Source organism: Hippopotamus amphibius, chromosome 8, assembly GCF_030028045.1.
Source record: "Hippopotamus amphibius kiboko isolate mHipAmp2 chromosome 8, mHipAmp2.hap2, whole genome shotgun sequence".
Taxonomy (NCBI): Eukaryota; Metazoa; Chordata; class Mammalia; order Artiodactyla; family Hippopotamidae; genus Hippopotamus; species Hippopotamus amphibius.
The window spans coordinates 107,501,226-107,516,558 of record NC_080193.1 but is presented as its reverse complement, the minus strand read 5'-3'; the positions used below and the strand labels follow the sequence as shown (position 1 = coordinate 107,516,558).

Below are 15,333 nucleotides of genomic sequence, written 5' to 3'. Positions count from 1 at the left end.
AAGAATATTTTTAATAAATAGTTTTGATAAATAATTTATAAATAAAGAGAGTTTTGGAGTTGAATATATCAAGATTTTAAAAAATCCTTTATAAGACACTTATCTATATCATTAGAACTTGAAGTGGTACTAGCAACAATACAGAACAGGTATTTTGATAGACATACATGTGTAGTAGCTCTTATATGTAGAAACAGAGAAATTTTTTTTTTTCCTATAGAATATACAGATGTCTTTCAACAAGGAATATGAAGAAAATGCATATTTGAGGTCTGAAATAATATCCCTTCAGGAAGCATCAGAAAAAGCACAGGTAAATCTTCCCATTTCTCTAGTGTTTAGATGTTAATTTTGTTCAGCTAAAGAACCAAGAACCAAGATTAATTCTGGTTATGTGAATTCATACCATTGCCATCATCCAAAATTTTTATTGCCATAAGATTTGCTTCATTTATGAAACATCTTCAAATTAACTGCATTTCCCATTTCACCCTCGAAATTCCTGTGACACATAAGTTTATGAGATATACTGCTAAACCATGCACTACTTTATACTTTGCCTTGTTTGCTTTCTGATTTACTCAGTACATGTATACTTTTTATTTCCCCCTATGAACTTCTAAGCAGTTCAAGGCCAAGGGCTATGTCTTATGCTTTCTTTGTATCTTCTATGGCAAAGCACAGTAGGAACGTAAGAAATACTTGCTGATTTTGGAGTTATGTGTAATCATTTTATGTGGGATGGTGGTTCCCAAATTCAGCTAATGTTTTCTGTATATGCATGTATATGGAGAGGAGTCACCACATGTGCAAGCAAGCAAGTTGTTTCTCTTAGGGCCCAATGAAATAGTATCGATCATTTAAAAGAACTTTTTGTTAGTGCAGTTTGATTATTTCAATGTTAGGATCATAGTGTTGCTATGCTCTCTTTATGATAAAGAAAATATAAAATGTGTTCTTTCATGAAATAATAACACTAACTACTACTACTCTTATTATAAATGATAGTTAACATTTACTGCATCCATACTACAGTCATGGCACAATTCTACAAATTGTAATCCTATGTTACTACAAATTGTAATCCTCTCAATAGCATTGCTTTAGAATTATTGTTATTCCCATTTTAAAGATAAGAAAGTTGATGTACAGAGAGGTTTCATAATATAGCTAATAAGTGACACAGCTGGAATTTGAGCCCAGCAATCTAACTCTAAAGAAAATTAGCTATTTCTTTTCAAGGAGCAAGAGTTCTCTTCTGTCTCACCCCCAAGTAGTCCTTGATAAATAGTTTTCACATCTGGTTATAACTTTAAAATGCCTCTGAATGTATTCCTATATACTTTACTATACATACCACTTATTGATGCTGTCCAGATAATCTTTCATTTCTCTCTCCTTTCTTGTTACTGTTTTTTGTTTTTTTCTGTTAACCCTTCAGAGTTATTTGCATCATCCTTAAAGAATTTGTACATTAAAACATAAGATCCTTACCAAATATGCTTTGCAAAAATAACTGAGAATTAAGATAAATATTTTCCACAGGAATACAAATTTCAAAATACCAAAAGGACAAGAGAATTATAAACTAACTACATGTAAGATAGATGCGTTGCAGAAAAGATTTTTGTTTTATTTTGAAAGGTTAATTTTGTGAAATAGCATAATCATCTGTATTTTCCTTTTTTGAATACTGTAATTGGTGATGAAGGAGCTTAGCTATTTTGTGTTATCAGCTAAACCATTCTGAAAGCTCATCATCCAATTTTGGGAATGGATTTCTATAACATTGGCCATGCATCTACATTGTAAGTTCCATCCTGTAGATGTCTTTCTCTAAGGGACCAGCATTCAAAATTATGAAGAATGGAAGATTGGTAAACTGCCAAACGCTTCAGTTGCCACTGACTCAACAAATTTCCCCTTTGAATTTAGAATTATTTAGGATGGTGACTCCAAATATCTGAAAGTATTTTATAATCTAATGAAGTATCAATTGGGATTAGGTTAAATAAGTTAGGTTCGCATATATGGTTAAAAATGATACAGAAGTAAAAAGAAATATTTATTGGTGAGATCTGTGATCTGCTTGTATATGTCGTCTTAGGTTTTGAATGACCAACTGACTAGAAAGTGTTCAGAGCTGAACAGCATGCTTCAGACTGTTAGAATGGAAAATACCAGAATCATTGCTGACCACCAAGCCATTCTGCAGGTATTCATTTTTAACACTAGTCAGTTTCTGGTGGCGTCAGCAGGAAGCCTCCTTGGCTCAGAGATCAGGAAATATAAATAGCCAACTGAATACATAAGATATTTTAGCAATTAATTTCAAGGATTTTTCTGAATTATTTTATTTTTCATTAGTTGTTTTCTGTTTTCATCAGAGGGGTCATTTGGCCTTACACTCAGTGCTTTCTTAATGCTTTCTTCTCAAATATCATTACTTTAGAAAAAGTAATTACCTGTTCCAGTGTTGATAGAATCATGGAGAATACTTACAACTGACCCTAAAGTCATAAGCATTTATTCCCCAAAGACCTGTGCTTTCCCACTTTGCTTATGCCCCTCTGTTGAGAATGGTCTTTACTTCACTGCCAACTATCTGAAATTCTGTTCATTCTTTAAGATTCACTTTCACCCAGAAACTTGATCACTCCAATCAGAAAGCATCAGTTTTATCTATCAATTTCTACTTCTAGGACACTAAATAGATTGTAGTAATAAGGCGCCCTTTCTCTCTCTCTCTTTTTTATGAGCATACTTACTATATACCAAGCATTGTGCTAAGGATTTTACATATATTACCTCCTTTAATCCTAGCAGTGTTATGTAAAGGGCTATTTGTCATCCTCATTTTACAGATAATAAAAATAAGGTTTAGAGAAGGTAATCAACTTGCCCAAATCACCCAGCTAGTACAGGGTGGAGCCAGATTTAAATCTAGGTTTGACTCCAGACTCGTGTTTTTAATCATTTATGTTATATTGCCTCTCTTATTCTGCATTCTGTAGTAGTAGTTTATGTGCATGGCTCATTTCCTGTACTATATTGTGAAATTCCTAAGACCTTGTCTTACATATCTTTTTTATTACCCATAAGGCTAAGCATGTTTTGCACATAGTAGGTACTCAGTAAGTATTTCTCATTAATCCAACATTTAGTGTTTATCCCATGCAAGTATGATGCTAGATCTAAATAGAATTATGGCAATGAACAAGACAAGTCCCTACTTTCATAGAACTTACAATTTAGTAGACTGAATAATGTGACTTATGTATGTAACACTTTCACAAACTTTTTAAAACTTTGGCATATGACACAAGTGAGATCCCATTTTACCAAGTATGAAGGTATGAAGGTTTGCCTTGCAATCAAATATTGTTCAAAAAGAAGTGTTTTAAAATATGTTTACAAATGTAATTATTAATATGTACTATATTTACAAAAGCTTTATAAATTGTAAATAGAAGAGTTATGCATAAAAATGCTGTGTTTTGATAATTTCAAAATGGGAAGCCAGAGAAAATTAATTGTGCAAAACAGTTATAGACTTCTGCTGTAACAATACCTGAGTGCAGTTTCAGATACTATCAAAAGAATTTATACTGAACTATGAAACATGATTATCCCTGGAGAGTGGAATTATTCGGGAGAGGTGTGGGTGGAGATAGAGGTGGAGGGATCTTTTCATTTTATATTTATATACATTGATATTGTTTTATTTTTTAAAATATAGTATCATATTGAAAATTTAAAGTACCAAAATATATTTAATATAGTTTTATATCTAAAAATTTATTCTTGTTAAGAATTTTATAAATTTTGCACCAAGCTGGGTAAATAATGCATCTTGATTGTTGGATAGAAGCGCTATAGAATGATAGAATTGTGATCAAGTCAGGGTCGGGACAAATAGAAAGCTGGACATTAAGATAAATTCTTTTAAAAAAGGGTTTCATTTATATAAATTAAATTTGTCTTTTGTAGGTATCAGTATCTTTGATCAGTTATTTAGAATGATACCCTATCAAGTGACTTCTGGCATCTCAACTTTTAATATTACTTCTAACACTCAGGAAGAACAGAAAATGATGACACAGACATTTCAAGAACAAAACTTACTGCTGGACGCAGCCCATGCCAGTATCACAAGTGAGCTACAGACTGTTCAGAATGAGAAAACACAACTCCAGGTGCATCTGTAAGTAAATTGTGGGCAACTTTTGTGTCTTTTGTTTTTGCATTTGTATTTCTTATCTTTAATGAAAATGTTTGATTTTGCATTTGCTGGGCCAGCCACAAAAATAAAATAAAGACTGCCCTCAAGGAACTAGTTTTGTTAGACTATTTTGGTAACTACTCTCAGGCAGGAGATATGTTCTGTAAGGACATTGTCTTTCTGTTAAAAAAGAACTCTCATGTAGCTTTCATATCTCCTTGTTCTCTTCCTGAAGGGACCATTTAATCCTTGAGCATAACCAGTGTATCCAGAAAGCACAGGATGCTGAGAAAAGGGTAGCTATGCAAAAAGAGCTGCTAGAATCAACTATCACAAGATTGCGAGGTGAACTGGAATCATCAATGCAAGAGAAGAAGTCTGTGTTAGAGGAGAAAGAAAGGCTTCAGAGAGAGGTAGGATAGAGGCTGGTTTATGTTACCTCCTGGTTGTGATGGTGATCTTGTTTTAAAATTGTATTTTAAGTGCAAAAGACAAAAAAAGAAATATGACTCAGATGCAATTTGTCTAAGTTGCCCATGAAAGAAATCTTTGGGGGCTAATCTATGTCTTTTAGCATGTGAGTAGTCTGTGCCAAATAGTAAATCCTTATATAGCATTAGTGAATGTTAACTAACCATTCACATATCCTCATGTTAGTTAAGGGGTCAAATCTAAAAATCGATTTTCCCAGTAGGAGTGGGACAGTATAGTGGAAACAGTGTAGGGAAACAGCCCTGTCTTCCTAGTTAGGAAGAAATCAGCAAAGTCTGACATGCAGACATGTCTTTCTAATTTCAGGGCTATTTGTGAAGGCTGCTATGCCTCAGAGACTCCCTGAGTGGCCCCTTTTCTGAGAGGATATGCTATCTCTGCAGTGTAGGTATTAATTGACATGCAGCGTGTGTCTGCCTGTCAGCTGTTTTTATTTTATTTTATTTATTTATTTTTTTAAAGATCTGAGTTCCAGTTCTTTTTTTTTTAATTTATTATTTTTATTTTATTTACTTTATTTTGGTTGCATTGGGTCTTCATTGCTGTGCTCGGGCTTTCTCTAGTTATGGAGAGCGAGGGCTTCTCTTCGTTATAGTGTGTGGGTTTCTCAGTGTGTTGGCTTCTCTTGTTGTGGAGCATGGGCTTTAGGTGCACAGGCTTCAGTAGTTGCAGCATGTGGGCTCAGTAGTTGTGGCTCACAGGCTTAGTTGCTCCACAGCACCTGGGATTTTCCTGGACCAGGGCTCGAACCCATGTCCCCTGCATTGGCAGGTGGATTCTTAACAACTGCGCCACCAGGAAAGTCCCTGTCAGCTGTTTTTAAATTGACCCTTTTCTTTTTTTTCCCCTGTCTTGGGCAGGTTAATAAAACAGAGAAAGAAATAGCAGAAGAAAAATGCAACTTGGAAAAGGAATTAGCTAACAGCAAGGTATTCCACATTTTATTTGTTGTTATGTCATTGTATTTTATTTCCTTCTGTATTGCTGCTTCCTGTATCAGTTTATCTTAATGAGGAGAATGGGGTATTTTGTTGAATACCAAAATGTGGGAGAATAGAGAAGCCACGAAGCTGGATGCACTCGGAGCACTCCAGTCACTTCAGCATAAGGCTGCTTCTGGGGAATGTTTGCTTATGGAGCATTGTGTGTTTGCCAGTGAGTCATCACTGCCTCTGACCCTAGTGTTCACTGAGTAGTTTAACCAGGAAATCCTCTGAGAGTGAGCTAATGGGCCTGTAGGAGGCAAAGGGATGATTGCTGGGTTTTTTTTGTTTTTTTGTTTCTCAAAAAAAAAGAAAAGCCAATTTAGGCTTCCTAACTTGTTAGCATTTGCCACTTTATTTGCGAGATAGCCCTTTCTGGGTTCTATAAAGGTAGAATGGCCAGAGAAGCAAATACAATCCTTATTAAATAAAACAAAAAAAAAATCTTTAAGACATTGCTGTTTGCATTTTAAAATTTGAAAAGTAAATATTATGTATCACTATCATCTAGAAGATACATCTGGAGCATCAAGGACTATTAGCCCACCCCACTCAATAAACCCAGCAACGGGTGTCAGATACAGACATCAAGCCTTGACTCATTCTCAGCTTCTGGCTCAACTAAATAGCATTCATAGTACCATCTATGTGAATTTTTAGTTTAAGAACTGGGGAGAAAAGAAAAGCTAAATTCTGAGCTGGAGTTCAAAGACAGCTCACTAAGCTGGGCAGGTACCTTCTGTGGTTTAGTCACTCATACCTAGTGATTTGAAAACAATTCACCCAAAAGATCTTTAAATAAAGCTGACTTCCTTGGCAAGGATTTGCTGTGTCAATGTGGCTTCAAATATGCTTTTTAAAATTTGGAAAGTTGGTAGATACTATTAAATTCATTAATACTTTTTGCTTTAAAATGCTAGTGGATATTTCATGGTTAAGGCAAATGTTATTTGTGATTAAAACATGGTATTATTATTTTGCTTGTCTGATTTCATTTGTTTTAATGTAGACTAAGTGTATGTTCATGGGGCTGGAAGATACTTGCTCATTAGAGGGGTCTATTTAGCCAAATGACATTGCTTCTGCAGAGTTCCGTTTTTTGGTCTAACTTGATATTTTTTACATGTGTATTCATTGTAAAGCTGTGTTTTCTTAAGGTCAGGCTTATTGAGTTATAATTTACAGAGTGAAATTCACCATTTTTTTAGTGTGCAGTTCTGTGAGCTTTGACAAACACAATCATGTAACCACCACCACAACAATCAAAATTAGCTATAAATATCAATTAAGTCCATTTGGTCTAATGTGTCATTTAAGGCCTATGTTTCCTTATTGATGTTTCTGTCTGGGTGATCTCTCCATGGATGAAAGTGGGGTGTTATAAAGTCCCCCACTATTAATGTGTTACTGTCAGTTTCTCCTTTTATGGCTGTTAATATTTGCCTTATATACTGGGGTGCTCTTATGTTGGGTGCATATATGTTTATGTTTGTTATAGCTTCTTCTTAGATTCTTGATCATTATTTAGTGTGCTGCTTTGTCTCTCATAATAGTCTTTAAGGTCTGTTTTGTCTGATGTGAGTGATGCTGTTCCAGCTTTCTTTTGATTTCTATGTGCATGGAATACCTTTTCCATCCTCTCACTTTCAGTCTGTATGTGTCCCTAGATCTGAGGTGGGTCTCTTATAGACAACATATATACAATCTTGTTTTTGTATCCATTCAGCCAGTCTGTGTCTTTTGGTTTGAGCATTTAATCCATTTACATTTAAGGTAATTGTCAATATGTATGTTCCTTTTGCCATTTTCATAATTGTTTTGGATTTTGGGTTTTTTGAGGGTATTTTTGGCCACAGCCCATGGTTTGCAGGATCTTAGTTTCCTGACCAGGGATTGAACTTGGGCCATGGCAGTGAATGTGCCAAGTCCTAACCACTGGGCCACCAGGGAATTCCCTGAATTTGTTTTTGTAGGTCTTTTTTCTTCCCTTCCTCTTTTGCCCTCTTCTGTGTATCTATTGCAGATTTTCTATTTGTGATTCCTATGAGCTTTTGATACAGCAGTCTATATATAAAGAAGATTGCTTTAATTTGCTGGTCTTTTAATTTCAAATACAGTTCCAATATCCTGCATTTGTGTTCTCCACTTCTCACAATTGCTGGTTTTGATATCATATTTGTGTCCAGATGACTTCCTACATTTACTGTATGTTTGCCTTTACCAGTGAGCTTTTCCATTCATAAGTTTCTTGTTTCTAATTGTGGCCTTTTCTTTTCCACCTAGAGAAGTTCCTTTAGCATTTGTTGCAAAGCTGGTCTGGTTGTGCTGAATTCTCTTGGCTTGTGCTTGTCTGTAAAGCTTTTGATTTCTCTATCGAATCTGAGAGCCTTGGTGGGTAGAGTATTCTTGGTTTTAGATTCTTTCCTTTCATCACTTTAAATATATCATGCCACCCCCTTCTGGCCTGCAGAGTTTCTGCTGAGTAATCAGCTGATAACCTTATGGTAATTCCCTTGTACGTTATTTGTTGCTTTTCCCTTGTTGCTTTTAATTTTTTTTTTTTTTTGTCTTTTAATTTTGGTCAGTTTGATTACTGTGTCTCTTGGCATATTCCTCCTCCAGGTTTATCCTGTCTGGGAGTCTCTGACTTCCTGTACTTGGGTTACTGTTTCCTTTCCCATGTTAGGGAAGTTCTTAGCTATTGACTCTTCAAATATTTTCTCAAGTCCTTTCTCTCTCTCTTCTTCTGGGACTCCTGTAATGTGAATGTTGGTGCATTTAATGTTGTCCCAGAATTCTCTTAGACTGTCTTCATTTCTTTTCATTCTTTTTTCCTTATTCTGCTCCCTGACAGTGATTTCCACCATTCTGTCTTCCAGATCACTTATCCGTTCTTATGCCTCCGTTATCCTGCTATTGATTCCTTCTAGTGTATTTTTTATTTCAGTTGTTATATTGTTCATCTCTGTTTGTTCTTTAGTTCTTCTAGGTCTTTTTTAAACATTTCTTGTGTCTTTTCAGTCTGTGTCTCCATTCTTTTTCTGAGATCTTGGACCATCTTCACTATCATTATTCTGAATTCTTTTTCTGGTAGATTGCCTATCTCCACTTCACTTAGCTGTTTTTCTGGGGTTTTATCTTGGTCCATCATCAGGGACATATTCTGCCATCTCATTTTGTCTTTCTGTCTAACTTGTGGTTTCTATTCTACAGGCTGCAGGATTGTAGCTCTTCTTACTTCTTCTGTCTGCCCTCTGGTGGATGAGGCTGTCTAAGAGACTTGTGTAGGCTTCCTGGTGGGAGGGACTGCTTCCTGCCCACTGATGGATAGAGCTGGGTCTTGTCCCTCTGCTAGGCAGGGCCATGTGCAGGAAGACTTTAAGCCACCTATCTGCTGCTGGGTGGAACTGTATTCCTGCCCTGTTGGTTGTTTGGCCTGAGGCATCCCAGCACTGGAGCCTACAGGCTGTTGGGTGGGGCTAGGTCATGGGAAGGAAATGGCAGCCTGCAGGAGGGCTCATGCCAGTGATTACTCCCCAGAACTACTGTTGCCAGTGTCTTTGTACTCTTCAGTGAGCCACAGCTGCTCCCCGCCTCCACAGGAGACCCTCTAATACTAGCAGGTAGGTCTGGCCCAGTCTCTTATGAGGTCATTGCTTTTTTCCCCTGGGTACTTATTTTTTTCGAGATCTTGTGTGCACCCTCCAAGAGTGGAGTTTCTGTTTCCCCAGTCCTGTGGAATTCCTGCAGTCAAACCCTGCTGGCTTTCAAAGCCTGATTTTCTGGGGACCCCTTCTCTTGTTGCTGGGCTCCCAGGCTAGGAAGCCTGATGTGGAGCTCAGGACTTTCACTCCTGTGGGAGAACTTCTCAGGTATAATTATTTTCTAGTTTGTGGGTTGCCACCTGGTGGGTGTGGGATTTGATTTTATTATTATTCTGCCCCTCTTGCCATCTCATTGTGGCTTCTTCTTTGTCTTTGGATGTAGGGTATCTTTTTAGGTAGGTTCTAGTGTTTTATTGTTGATGGTTGTTCAGCAGTTAGTTGTGATTTTGGTGTTTTTGTATGAAGGGTGAGCTCATGCCCTTCTCCTCTGCCATCTTGCAACTGTCATCCTATACCCATTTTATTATTCTAAAAATTTTGTAGTTTTATAGATTACATTTCAGTCTTTAATCCATTTTGTGTTAAATTTTATATTTGATATGAGGTAGAGATTCAACTTCATTAATTTGCCTGTGGATATCCAGTTATCCCAGGGCCATTTGCTAGAAGATGGTTCTTTCTATTGAATAATCTTGGCTTCCTTGTCAAAATCCAGTTAACCATAGATGCATGGGTATATTCCATTGTATTGATCTGTATGACTGTACTTATGCCAGTACCACATGGTCTTGATTACTGTAGCTTGTAATAAATTTTAAAATTGAGATGTATGAATCCTCCTACTTTATATATATATATATATATATTTTTTTTTTTTTTGAGATTGTTCTGGCTATTTTGGATCCTTGCATTTGTATATGAATTTCAGGATCAGATTTTCCACTTCTGCAAAAAAAGAGGGGCTGAATTTTGATAGGGTTTATATTGAATCTGTAGATCAATTTGGAGAGTATTGATCTTAATAATACAGTATATATTTTCTCTATATAAGACTGTGCCATCTACAAATATAGTTTTATTTTTTCCTTTCCAGTTTTGCTGTGTTTTATTTCTTTTTCTTGTGTAATTGCCTTGTACAATGTTGAATAGAGGTGATGGAGAGCAGACAGCCTTGTTTTGTTCCTGATTTTAGAGGGTAAGCTTTCAGTTTGTCACCATTAAGTATGATGTTAGCTGTGTGCTTTTCCTCAATGTCCATGATCAGGATGAGGAAATTCCCTTCTATTCCTAGTTTGTTGAGAATTTTTATCATGAAAATGAGTTGAATTTGGTCAGTTGCTTTTTCTATACCTATTGGAATAATCATGTGGATTTTGTCCTTTATTCTGTTACTAAGGTGTATTACATTGATTTCAAATGTTGAACCAAGTTTTCATTTGGGGGATAGATTTCACTTGATCATGGTGTGTAATCCTTTTTGTATGTTGTTTGATTTAGCTTGCTGGTATTTTGTTGAGGATTTAAAAATCTATATTAATAAAGCATATCCCACAGCTTTTGTGTGTGTGTGTGTGTGTGTGTGTGACATGTTTGGTTTTGATATCAAGGTAATATTAGCCTCTTAAAATGATTTGATAGTGTTCCCTCTCCTTCTGTTTTGAGAAGACTTTATGAGGGATTGATGTTAATTCTTTAAATGTTTTTTAGAATTCAACAGTGAAGGCATTAGGTTCTAGATTTTTCTTTGTGGGGAGTGTTTTGTTTTTAATTATTATTGATTCAATCTCTTTATTATAGTTCAATTCATATTTCTAGTTTTTTTGGGTTTTTTGTTTTTGGGTTTTTTTTTTTTTTTTTTTTTTGGTTTTTTTTTTTTTGAGTTTTAGTCATTTGGGTCTTTCTAGGAATTTGTCCATTTCATCTAGGCTAATTTATACAGTTGTTCACAGTGGCCCCTTTTTTTATTTCTGGAAGTTCAGTGTAATGTCTCTTCTATTCTGTCTAATTTTAGTAATTTGTGTAATCTTTTTTTCTTGGTTAATACCACTAGCAGTTTGTCAATTTTGTTGGTCTTTTCAAGGAACCAACTTCTGGTGTTACTGATATTTTTCTATTTTTTTTCTATCCTCTGTTTTATTTCTGCTGTAATCCTTATTATTTTCTTCCTTCTGCTTGCTTTGAGTTTAATTTGGTCTTCTTTTTCTAGTTTCTTTAGGTTATTGATTTGAGATATTTCCCCTTTTTTAAATGTTTATACAGCTACAGATTTCCCTCTAAGCACCACTTTAGCTGCATACCATAAATTTTGTTTATCATGTTATGTTTTCATTTTCGTTCATCTCAAAATATTCTTTAATTTGCTTTGTAATTTCCTCTTTGACCCATTTAGAAATATGTTGTTGAATTTTCCCATATGTGCGAATTTCCCAAATTTCCTTCTTGTATTGACTTAATTATATTTCATTGTGGTTGGAGAACATACTTTGTATAATTTCAGCCCTTTCAAATTTATAGAGTGTTGTTTTATGATTTAACATATGGCATATCTTAGAGAATGCTTCATGTGCACTTGAGAAAAATGTGTATTCTTCTGTTTGTTGGAGGAATGTTCTAAAGGTGTCTGCTAGGTCCAGTTGCTTTATAGTGTTGTTCAAGTCATCAATTGTTTCTTCATTGATCTTCCAACTGTTCCACCTATTATTGAGAGAGAGATATTGAAGTCTTCAACTTTTACTATTAAATTATTTCTCCCCTTAATTCTGTCAGCTTTTGCTTTATTGTTTTTGCTTCCCTGGGGCTGTGTTGTTAGATGCATATGCATTTATAAATGTTGTCTTTTTAATGAATTGGTCCTTTTTTCAATATATGATGACCTGCTTTATCTCACAGATTTTTGTCTTAATGTCTACTTTGTCTAATGTTAGCGTAGCCAATCCAGCTCTTTTCAGGTTACTGTTTACATCCGTATATCTTTTTTCTATCCTTTTATTTTCAACTCATTTGTGTCTTTGGATCTAAAGTGTGTCTCTTATAAATGAAATACAGTTGGGTCTCTTAAAAAATTTATTCTGCCTGTCTCTGCTTCTTACTTCGAGTGTTTAATCCATTTATATTTAACATCATTACCCATAAGGTAGGATTTACATCTACCACTTTACTTTTTTTGTATGTTTTATATGCTTTTTAGTCTTCTGTTTCTCCATTACTGCCTTCATTTGTGTTAAGTAGATATTTCTGCTGCACTATTTTAATTCCCTTAACTTTTCTTTTACTATACATTTTTAATTTACAGGTAACAGAGAGTTACAAACAAAAACTACATATTTATATGTCCTTTACATGTACCTATGTTGTTACATTTGTTGATATCCTTTATTTCTTTACATGGATTCCAGTTATTATCTAATGACCTTTTATTTCAACCTGAAGAGCTCCCTTTATTATTTCCTATAGGGCATTTTTTTCTAGCCTCACAGTCCAGACCCCATGAAGGGGTGGACAGTGGTAAATTACCCCACACAATTTAAATTGGAATTAGAATTGACATCTTAGCAATATGGAATTTTCCCATAGTATGTCTTTCCATTTTATTTAGGTTTTTGATTTATCTTGTCAGCATACTGTAATTTTCAACATGTCAAATATTGGACAAATGTTTTTTAGATTTGTACCTAAGAATTTCATGGATTTTGGTAATGTTATAAATGATAGTTTTAAGAAATATCCATTTCCAATTGTTTGCTGCTAGTATATAGAAATACAATTGATTTGACCTTGTATCCTTCAACCTTATTAAACTCACTTATTCTAGTATCTCTTTTGTAGATTCTTTGGGATTTCCTATGTAGACTATCATGTCTGTTGTAAGTAGAGACAGTTTTATTTCTCCCTTTCCAATTTCTATGCTTTTTATTACTTTTTGTTACTTTATTGCACCAGCTAAGGCCTCCTGTATGAAGCTGAATAGGAATAGTCAGAGCAGATATCCTTGCCTTTTTCCCAGTCTTAGGGGAAAACATTCTGTCTTCCACCAATGTTGCTATTAGTTGTAAGTTTTTTATAGATATATTTTATCATATAGAGATGGTTCCCTTTCATTTCTAGGTTACTGGGTTCTTATCATAAATTAATGTGAATTTTGTGAAATGCTTTTTCTGTGTCTACTGAGATGGTCATATGGTTTTTCTTCTATAGTCTATTGATGTGGTGAAGTATACTAATTAATTTTGAATATTGAACAAGCTTTGTATTACTAGGATAAACTTCACTTAGTCCTAATTTGTTACCCTTTCATATACTGCTGGATTCATTTTGCTGATATTTTTTGGAGGATTTTTGCATCTATATTTATATGCTTGAGTTAATATATAAATAAGTACCAAGTACCAGAAGGACTTTCATTTCTAATAAATTAGCACTATGCAATTTGTAATAACTCTCCTGCTAAGGATAACTACAAAGCAGGGAAACATGTTCATAAGATACTATTTATTTTATGGTTAAAAATGTCATTTTAAAAACAAGTTGTCTTTGGATCTGGCATAGATTTCTTTTCTCCTTTTTTTTTTTCTTCAAAGGTAGATATAAATGCATTAACCCACAACCTGCAGACTCTAGAGGAAAAGAATAAGCAACTGGCAGATAAAATTGCTTCCCTAGAACTTGAGCAAGCAACTTCTGATTACCATTGGGTGGGTATAAAAAGGTCAGTCTAAAGTAGGAATTAATGAGTAATGAGTTTAAAAAAAAAAATCAGAAATCAGGAGATGGGTTTTCTTCATTTGTTTGTGTTTTGATAATTATCACAAGTCCTGAATAATGCAGGCTAAATATGTCAGAGAGCCCTATAGTATTGGACAATAGAGGATTTAGAAAAACAAGAATTTAAGGCAGCTATTAAATGTCTGCCTACAGAGATGATCTATAATGCTGAAAAGCAGCAATATTTCTAACGTTTTAGAATATTTTCTTTTCCATAAATTGTGAGAAAGAAAAACTTGTATTTTTTTTTCCCTTTCTGATAGTTCCATCCATTAGGTAATCAATAGTAAGTTAGATTTCTAAAAGCTATTTGACAAGGTCATTGCATTACAAATAAATTGTAGAATTCTTAAAGCATCTCCAGGTGAAGAAGAGATGATTGTTCTGTTAAGCAGCTAATAAGTTTTCTGTGTGCTTTTGAATACTTGAGAAGGAATTTGCTATTGCTTCTGTAACATGCAAATCATCTTTCAGAATTCCAAAGGAGGCCCTGATGTGAAGTCTGTCTTAATCTGAGCTAAGTTCTTTCAAACTCTGTCATAAGCTGCTTATTACTTCAACTGTGAAAAATTAGAGACTAAATCTAAATCCTCTTACATTTTCATGGCTTTAGAGCCAAACTATCTATGTTTCAGTTTTGGCTGTGACCTTGGGTATAATCCTTAACCTCTCAGAGCCTGAGTTTCTTAATCTGTCAAAATGGGGATAAAAATACTATTATTAGGAGGTTGTTGAGGTTAAGTAAGTTAATACACGTAAAGCATGTAGCACGTTGCTAACATTTATTGAATTCTTAGTATCTCAACTGTCTCAAGAAAAAGCCTGTAAGTTCCTATTGGAGCAAGAAGGTGCAGTAGTTCTAATTCCTGGTACTGTCTCAAACCAACCCTCCCTCCCCCAAGATTAAAGATTCATCCATATCCTTTGTCTCTTGGCCAGGCCTCAGCTGGGCTTGTCCACCCAGCCTGGATTGGGTCTCTCTGGAAGATCACATCTCAGTCTGCATGATTCTTTCATGCCTCTACTGCCAGTGAGCAGGCCTGTGGCCTTGTCTAGTGACTTCGACAGGTCTTGCAAGTGATTTGGTCAGTTTGATTCCTGTCTGCTCACTACCCTTCTTGATTAAGGTCTCCCAGTGATAACCCATACCTCAATTCCAGCTTACATGTCTATGCATAGAATCTTCTCTGACTTGGCCTGCCTAGAAGTGCTTCAGTTGGCTGTATGAGTCTTGAGGGAAGAGGTCGAGATTTCAGGACTTTTTTTTTTT

General features: G+C 35.1%; 1 protein-coding gene across 1 annotated transcript in view; it reads left to right on the top strand.

The window, feature by feature from the left end:
• CCDC150 (coiled-coil domain containing 150) overlaps positions 1 to 15,333 on the top strand; it is a 67,871-nt gene that overhangs the window by 14,754 nt on the left and 37,784 nt on the right. Inside the window, 6 exon segments of the mRNA XM_057743802.1 lie at positions 221 to 313; positions 2,108 to 2,215; positions 4,080 to 4,204; positions 4,458 to 4,635; positions 5,575 to 5,643; positions 13,880 to 13,993. Of these exon segments, the coding sequence (XP_057599785.1) occupies positions 221 to 313; positions 2,108 to 2,215; positions 4,080 to 4,204; positions 4,458 to 4,635; positions 5,575 to 5,643; positions 13,880 to 13,993 (687 nt within the window).